This window comes from Pyrgilauda ruficollis, unplaced genomic scaffold (assembly GCF_017590135.1).
Source record: "Pyrgilauda ruficollis isolate IOZ18807 unplaced genomic scaffold, ASM1759013v1 scaffold67, whole genome shotgun sequence".
NCBI classification, from domain to species: Eukaryota; Metazoa; Chordata; class Aves; order Passeriformes; family Passeridae; genus Pyrgilauda; species Pyrgilauda ruficollis.
Genome location: NW_024528488.1, coordinates 3,389,670 through 3,398,793, shown reverse-complemented (window position 1 = coordinate 3,398,793; position 9,124 = coordinate 3,389,670). Strand labels below are relative to the sequence as shown.

Here is a 9,124-nt window from a genome sequence, read left to right as displayed (position 1 = left end):
AAATATATCCATATTCTGTCTGGAGTGACCAGAAGGTCAGTGAAATAATCTCCTCCAACCATCCACCCAAATTAAGGAGAAACTCAGAGATGTTGTGAATCTGTCCCTGATGACCTCTGCCAGCCCAGGAGTGGGAGGATGCTTCAGACCATGAAAGGTAATGGGTCAGGAAGAGGGCCATAGAAATTAGGTGAAAAAATGTAGCTAAAAGGGAGGGTGGTTTCCCCAGAAAAGTATTACTCCACTGAGGTTTCTCTGCTCACTTCAAAAGCTATATTTGAAATATGTATACTCACAACTGGAAAAAACCAAAGGGCAGGAGTGAGTGTCCATTGGGAAATTCTGCAGCTGGAGCAGACATTCAGCCTCGATTGTCAGCCTGAGACAGGGGAAGAGAGAAAGAAAGAGATTTTGAGCTGGTGAAGATGGTTTGATTCCAACACCTAAATGTGACAGAGGCATTCTCACTTCCTTGAGAACTAATTTGCTGAAGATCAGTCTGTTTGCAGGAACATTCCAAACCAAAAATATATGTTTGGGTATTTTCAAGGTGAGGAAAAACATGTAAGTTTCACCTTCAAAAAGCCCTTCTGTTTAGTCAACTTTTCAGATCCATTTATGAAAGTGAGAAGTTATGGGAACAAACAGCCAAATGTTTATTAACAGCATAAAACAGCTGGACTGACCAAGACAACATTTAAAGGATTTTAGTTTAGGGAACCACTTGACCATCTCTTTGTTCCCTCCCCCCCAGCAGAGGCTGCTGGATGTACCTGAGAGTGTAGAGCACTTTTCCATCATTCCAGATGCGGAGGAGCTGGTTGGGAGTGGTTATCCAGTGGGAATCAGCCCGTTTGGAGTTCCTGAAGAAGGTGTCAGGGATCCAGATGCGGCTCACCATGTTGGTGTTCAGCGTCAGCGCCTTCAGGGTGCTGTTGAACCGCAGGCGCCGGTCGTACCACGTCTGGGCAAAGAAGATGTCAATGGTGTATTCCTGGGAAGGACAGGGAAGAATGGGATGTTCTGAGAGGGATTCAGGCCACGCAGAGCCTGCTTCTCTGGTCTGCAGGCAGGCACAGCCAGAACATTTATTTTCTCAGTCTGGGAGCAGGTGTTGATGGCCTCTGACACCTTTCCAGGCTCACCAGTAGCTCATGGCCAGGACATCTGTGGCACACTCAGGAAGAGCCAAACTCTGTGTTTACTGCTGGGCTGAGCCCGGCCCTTGCCTGGAAAACCAGGACCATACAAACAAGACCTTGGGCTTCCTCTTGACAGACAACTCAATACTCCTTTTAAGCACAGGCATGAAGGGGCAGTGTAGATGTTGGCTGAATCCAGCCCTAAGTTCAGCTCCACCTTTCAGTCACAGGGAGGGAAAGCTGCTTCCCAGCTGAACAGAGAAGGCAAGCAGACAGCCCTTTCTGTTATTTATTGAGGTACAACCCAGACCTGTTCCACACACCTAATTTGTACACAGGGCAATAGTAGTGCTGTGCATAAATCTAGTGACAATCCACCTCTTGCTACAGCACTTAAACTGCAAAGGGTTCATATGAAAACTCAGAGCACTCTGGGTCCTTGGGTGGATACCCCTTGCTGGAGATTAGAAAAGAAAGCTGGGCCTGCATGGTCCCAGCTCTGGGTTAAAAAATCCTGAGACTTTCACTGACAGAAAAGAGATTTTCGACTATAATAAGGACCTCCAGTTTTGGTAAGAGAGCGTGTCCTAGCTCATGGATAACTGGCAGCTCTGAGAGGCAGCTCCTGCCTGGATTGGACTGGCAGTAGCCCACACCATTAGCCCACCACTCTGCTGCTCACTGCTGCAACTCAAGTTTGCTCCTTAAACTCTTTTTCATCCTGCCTGAGAAGGTGCTAATTAATGCCATGCAGGAACAAGTCTGGCACTCAGCAGCTGTCTGAACCAGACCCCAGATCCAGTTCCACCAGCGCATGCTGCAGTCAGTCACCTGCTCCTGGTAGCTCCTGACGTGACTTTTGGTCCCTTTCACTCCTGTTGAACCTGCACAACCCCCATTGCCTCCCTCTCTTTTGTGTGCAGAGCTGAAGAAAGTCTGACTTTGCCATCCCTCCCTCTCACTCTCCTCCTCCCTCTATTGATTTATCTCGGTGGAATTTTTATGACTGCAGCACATCCTCCCCGCGCTGCCCTCGCTGCTGGTTGAGAGCCGGCTCCTCCAGCCCTGCTGCTAAAATAGCTGCAGTACTCCCTCGGACAGCGTGTCCTGTGCGGGGCAGGCAGGGCAGGGCCCCACTCCAGCCTCCTGCCCTGGCAGCCAACAGACAGGAGTGATGGGTCCCCAGCACGTCCCTTGCACAGGAATGAGATGGGGAGGAAAGAGCTTTTGCCATCAGGCAGCCGAGTCACTCTCCAGGCTGATGCTCCACCCTGGTTAGACCTGGTGATGCTCACCCTGGGGATCAGCAAAGGTGGCAGGGTCCTAAGGGATGTCCAAGTGGGGAGAATGGGGACAGGTGCAGCACGTCCAGAGGGGTGATTTTGTTTCCACAGTTCATTCAAAGCAGACATGAGCAGACACAGAGTTAAGGACAGCAGCAGCCCTCACGACCAAGTGCACGGGCATGGCCACTGCCCAGACCCAGGGGGCTGGGAGAGCCCATCCCAGCACCTGAATGTGCTGGATCACACCGGGTACTGCTCAGATACAGGGTATGTGGTGATGGAGACATGTAAAAATGTGAAATAAAAGTAGCACTGTCACAGCACTGGGGCCAAAATAGCACAATATTTGACATATTCTCCCCCATCACTGCACACCCTGTTTGAGTTCATGTGAGTTTACATAGCTCCTCCTAAGTAATATCTCTGGTGTAGGAGAAAGCCTACAACTGAACCAAAACTGCAGTGATAAATTCCTTTTAGATGTCACTATCAGTGTTTCACTCCCAACTGGAGGCACTGGTGACATCTCACTTCTGGGCTGGCTGCTCAGTTGTGTCCTGCCTTAAAGTTCAGCACTTGAGTCTAGGACAATCAACGCTAACACTCTGGAAGAGTGGAGGGTCAGCTATCCCAGGGGCTTAGCATTTGTTGTCAAGCCCAGATTTTCAGGAGGGATCAGCATTAAAGAGCTCCTCTTGTGCCATTCATAGCCAGCCTTTGCAAAAGGTGTGGTGCACAAGTCATTCAGCTCTTGTAAAAGATCTGAGCTGCTAATGTCACTGTCCTGTGGTTTGATCTCATTTCAGTGGCTATTATTAGCACAGCTACTCACGAGGCAGAACTTAGTAGCTGAGCTGGCTCCCTTGCCTCTCTGTAGGAAGTCCATTGGGAAATTTTGGCATTTACAAATGTATTTTCTTTCAGAATTATCTGAGGCAAGATTTATACAAAAGTGCTCTGGCCTTTGGGAGGACTTTTACCCTTCCAAGTTCCTCCCCCATTCTGCAGAGTGAGTGAGCAGCTGTATGGTTGAGCTGCCCACTGGGGCTAAACCACAACAGCTCCTGAAGAATTCAGCACCCATTCCCATCAGGAACCCCCAGTGACGCTGAGGAACCTTGCACGGCTGGGGTTCTGCACTGATCAGCTGTGGATGGTGCTCAGACCCTCTCTGGGCATTACTGGGATCCCACGTAGCTGTAGGCACCTGCCAAGGTGATTAAAACAGGAGGTGCTTGGCCATGGGTTTCCTACCACTTTTAGAGGGGGGTAGGGACTACTGGAGGGGGATCTCAATATGAAACAGTCCGGGTTGTCTTCTGGAAATACCTCTTACTCTTCCTGACCTTGGGAGAGTGCACTGATCAAAGCTGAGTAGCTGGAGTTTGGCAGGATGAGCTCAGCCCCTAAAGTTCAGGGCACTGTTTCTCGATCTCCTGCACCCCTGTAGTTTTTCTCTGCCCCTGACACTCAGCCATCAGCAAGAGGCTTCTCAATGCCTCGATTTCCCCATGTGGAAAAGGGTTATTGTAAAATACGCCTCCACCATTACTGTACCATCTGCTGTGCAGCACATGGAGGTTGTTAACTTCTCTGTGAAGGCACAGGCATTTTTAGTGGTTTTAACAGAAGGAGCTAACGAAGTAAGGAGGAATTGCTTTAACAGTTTGGCCACACCATTTGGATCACACGTGGGGTAGCACACACATGTTGGCACGCATGCAATATTACATCAAATTTCAGTCATGAAATAATAAATCAAAGTCCCCATGAGGCAAACCCAGAGGGCTGCCTACCCTAAATACTGCCACATGAGTTTATGCTGTGCTGAGGGATGCCCTGCAGCGTGTCCTGTGCTGGCTGAGTGTGCTCCAGCCCAGCCTTTCAGCATGTCCCTGCTGGCCCTTGGGCACTGCCATCACCTGGCAGTGCTGCACACCCCGATCAGCCCTGGTTTTCCTCATGTAGGCAGCACAGATGCTGGTGGAGACACAGTTCCAGAGAATGGCTTGACCTGAAAACACTGAATGGAAAGAATGGTGTTCGGTAAAAGAACATTTGTGAGAAATAAAAGGATGGCGAGCTGATGGGGGTATTTCATATTGGAAGAAAAAAATAACAACAAAAAGATTTTATTGCGTTCTCAAAGCCTTTCAGTTTTCAAAAGCTATGACCTTGCTGTATGAGAAGTAATTTCTAAGAGAACCCCAAGCATTTTCACTCCAAAAGAAAAGAGACTTGTTCAGGAGTCCGCCTGTCCCCAGCACAGGGAGCTGTCCTCGTGTGCTACCCTGAGGCCTGCTCCTTGGGTCATCTCTGCTGCTCTGCCCTCACAGATGGGGAATCAGCCCATATTCCCAGTCAGATTTGGCTTTAGGAGCTCTGCTCTGGACCAAGTTCCACCCTGGGTTCAGAGCAAATGTAATTTAGGGCTACTGAGTTTCAGAACAACAGCTTAAACTGACAGGGTTTGCATGACAAGATTTGAAGTGAACAGTGTGTGTTTGCAGGTTACCTTACACACCAAATAAACACAGCTGGGCTCTGCCAAAGCATCCTTTCCAAATGGCTTTTATCAAGTTTGTGTGTTCAGTTCAGCTGACCCCTCTCAAGAGTGCAATCAGTGGGATCCAGAAGGGCTGGGACCCTGTGGCTTCTCTGTTCCATTTATGAGCTGCTTTTTCTGGGTTAAGAGATCAGCTTTCTGCCAAATGCCAAAGAGAGGAGCAAAGCCATGAGACAAACATGTCATAGATGGCCTCCTAAATTAGGATAAAATGAAGTATTTAAAGGTGGTTTTTGCAATTTCACTTGTATTCAACAGCAACAAGAAAACCTCTGAACAGAGGGCTCAGAGACCTGGAAACACCTTCCTCAATTTTCCTCTGCTGGAGAGATAATTTAGTCTCTTCCAACTCAGAATACTCTGTGAAAAATCCTAAATAACAGCAGGGCTGAGAGATTAATCTCCTAGACAGTCACTTTCTAGCTTTCATTGTTCTGATATTTGTTTTTACTCATAGAGCTCCCTTCCCTCTTCCCCTCCAAGCAAATCCCTCGCTGCAGCCCAACAAAGCAGGCTGCTTTCCCGGGAAGCAGGGACAGCACTTCAGGTGCTCTGACGTGAATGTGATGTGGCCACGCTGTCAATCGCGCAGCCAAGCAAAGCAAATGTCACAGGCAAACTCTTAGGGATGCGACACTTCAGGGAATTCTCAGAAGTTCTTTCTTGGAGGAGACCCAGGAATGGGGTGGTTTTTTTTCAAGGGCTGGTAGGACACTCTGTGCTCACCATGTCTAGGCCTGCCCAGGTGAGCATTTTCTGCTCCAGGACACCCCACACACCCTCCCAGCCTGCAAACATCTCAGACAAATCCTGGGTTGCACCACACGTGTCTCCACATTCCAGGGAGATGGGATTCAACAATATTCAACACTTTCAACATTAGTAAAAAGTCTGGAGATGCCTTCAAGACCAATAAGACAACCCAAACAAGGTAACTGTATTTTAGAATAATCTTGGCATCTGAATGCACCCCTTCTTGTCCCCACAGCTGCTGGGCAGGATTGTTCTCCTGAGCAGGACATGTGTGAGCACTCTGAGGGCAGCCAGCAGAGGGGACAGGTACCAACAGCATGTGCTGTGCCCAACACTGACCACTTCAGGGACTGGCTGGGCAGTGCCAGGCTTCTCCCAGTTCTCCCATTAGTAGTGTGGGACACCTCACTTGTGGCCACCTCCATGGCCCTGCTCTGGGTGAGATCTGTCTCCAACACAACACCAAAAGAATGCAAATATAAGTTTAATTCCACCTCCAAGATACTCTTCCCTCAAAATCAGACCCCAGAGAGATTTCTGGACATGAAGCTGGAGTGACTAGGGGAGCTCTGAAGGACAGCAGGAGAGCTGTGATGATCTGTGTTCTCAAGGTGACACACTGAACTTCCCATCTGTTTCACTTCTGCAGCAACACCAGCAGTGCTGTCCTTGCCTCAATGTCTTTCGCCTCTGTCCAGGGAATCTCAGTTGAAACAGAGTTCTTTTTATAATACAAACATGCTATTAAAAACCATCTCCATGTCCTGTGCTCGTGCCAGGAGCTGTCAAACAAGTCATGCTATAAATGCTGCTCTGTCGATTGCAAGCTCCCCCAGTCACGGCTTGCTCACCCCTGCAGCTGGCAGATGGGAACTGGACAGGGCTTTCAAAACTGTGCTGCCTTCTGAGAGCCCCATCTGCCTGGTCCCTGCACCTCTGCTCCTTCCTGCTGCCATGATGTGCAGGCGGGGACATCCAAAAGGCAGATTTTACACTCCTGACAGCCAACCACCCCAAATCCTTTCTGCAGAGAGGTTCCCTCTGCCATCCCTTCCTGCCCTGCAGAGATGTTATCTCCTCCCATGCAGCCCCAGGATGCCCATTCCCCTTTCCACAGGGAGCCTCTCCCTGTGAGCCCGAGGGGCACAAGACCTACACGTGTGTGTTTTAGCATCTGCTCACAGCCATTACCCAGAGGACTGAGGAAAGTCCTTGAGGCGAGACATGACATCAGCCAGACTCTGCTCTGCAGAAGCACAAGTCTGTCTGCACTGTCCCTGATGAGGTTATTACTGAAAAGGCAGAGATGTGGACATGGGATGCTCTATGCAGATGGGGCAGAATTGATCACAGGGGAAGGTACTGAAATATTTCACTAAATATTATGCAAAGCACCTCAGGGAAGGAGCCACCTCCTTTTAGCTTGATTTTTTTCCTCCACTCTCAGGAGAGGACCTGCCCTGGGTGCAAAGTCATGTGGAAGCACCTTCTGATGCAAATAAAGATGCAGCCCAGTTTCCACAATCTCTGGAAAATACCTGGGCAGAGCAAAGCTAGGGTTGTCCAAAGTCTTGTCTTCATGTCACACCTCACTGCTAAATGCTTAACTGCCCCCTACAATGTTAAAGGAAGAAGAAGAAGAAAGCAGGTGGGGAAAGAGAGAGGTGAGGATGGAAGCACATAGGATAATTAGAGGAGAATATTTTACACTTTGGGCAGGTGCTCTTGTTCATCTGTCCTTCTGGCTCATGAGGTGTTTGAGGAGACAAAAGGAAATTTCCTTGGGAAGGGCTGGAAGACAAACCCTCTCACTGCATACAATTAACTCCCCGGGACTGCTCCCCCAGAACAGCTTGACAAGATTCAGACGAGAAGCTGGAATTTCTTTAATTGCATTTCCCATTCCCATGCCACCCACTGTGACTAAAATGAAACACTGGGATGGGCAGTGCAACACTGGCCAGGACTGGGGGAGCAGCTGCTGCAGCCCTGCTCTGTGAGAACCACTCACTACCAACAAGCGCTGAGCCCTGCCAAACCTCCTCTGCTGGCAGCACGTTGAGAGGGTGGAGGATCCAGCAGAGCCCAGAAGTGGGCTGAGAAAGCACAGTGCACCCAGGTCCCATGCCACCCATGCTATGGAAATGCCTGCACTGACCAGGAGAAAAACCACCTGTATAAATCTCTAATTCTCACCCTCAAGGTAAAAAAAGGACATTCAAAACATCTGAGAAAGTTCTGGTTTCACAAAAGGGGAGCAGTTTGTGCTCTCTGCAGAGATCCTCACTCCTGACCCTGTTCTCTCCTGGCTGCAGGTGAAGGAGATGGGAACAGTGTACTCTGCTTCACCAACTCTTTCAAGGAAATCTGTTTCATGTTGTCTCTCATGCCCCCTTGCTGTGCTTACCACCTCTCTCTTCCTACCCTGCCAGCTCCTTGATATTCCTTTTCTCTGCCTCATTTTGTTTTTCCTTTTGCAGTTCTTTTCAAGGCTCCACACAATCACAGCCCAGTCCTAATGAGATTTCAAGGGAGCACCAGGCTGTGGAAAGCAGCTGGGAGAAACGAATCAGGTGACAAAAAAAGAACAATTTCTCTCTGCCTCCCCTGTTGGGTACTGGGAGGGCAAAGCAGCAGGAGTGCAGTTGCAGAAGGGTTACCAGGCCAGCTGGTTCCCCTCTCCAGGCACACATCCACACTTCAGGCCAAGTGGGGAGGCCATCTGGCAGTCAGGTCACCAGCCCTGGGCAGGCAGGACCTGCTGAGCTCTGCTCCTGAGGGCTGCTCACTTCCCATGGCACCTGCTGGGTGCAAACCACTCTCCTCAGAAACGAGGGATCGATATTCCCAGCCTTTTTTTCCAGCTCACAACTTTTTTGTACAGTCTCTGCCTGCTGTAGGTGCCTCCTTTGAGACTCAACCACTTGACCTTCCCCAGCTCTCCTCAATGACTTCAGAATATCTTTGGGAAGTGGTGAAAAAGGTAAAGGCTCAGTTTTCTACACAGTGGTGTAAGAAATACTCTGGCAGATCTTGTATATCCCAGAATCATACACAGAAAGAAACGGAACAATCTGGGATCTTTGGCTTAGTCCAAAGTTCACAGGAGCTGGACAGCACATCTTTAACTGCTCCTTACCAAATTCCAGCACCTGGACTTGGCTTTGGCTTCTTGTGAGAGCAGCAATACTGAGGTACTTTCATCTTGGTGATCCAGAGAAAGGAACCAGGGTCCACTGTGCCTTCTCACAAGGTACAGAGTCATGTGAGAGACTAAGGCTGCAGTCCCTGGACATGCCAGGTCATGGAAGGAAATGGTTTATCTTGAATGTTACAGGTCTCTCTGCCTTCAGCTTTTCAAGAACCAAATGAAGATC

The 9,124-nt window shown here is 49.2% G+C and overlaps 1 protein-coding gene across 1 annotated transcript in view; it reads right to left on the bottom strand.

The window, feature by feature from the left end:
• The window catches only part of LOC121362877 (gamma-aminobutyric acid receptor subunit gamma-4), a 34,322-nt gene that overhangs the window by 9,817 nt on the left and 15,381 nt on the right, over nt 1-9,124 (bottom strand). Inside the window, exons 4-5 of the mRNA XM_041484780.1 lie at nt 774-994; nt 297-379 (exon numbers count right to left, since the gene is read on the bottom strand). Coding sequence (XP_041340714.1) covers nt 297-379; nt 774-994 — 304 coding nt within the window. The remainder of the gene's footprint in view (nt 1-296; nt 380-773; nt 995-9,124) is intronic.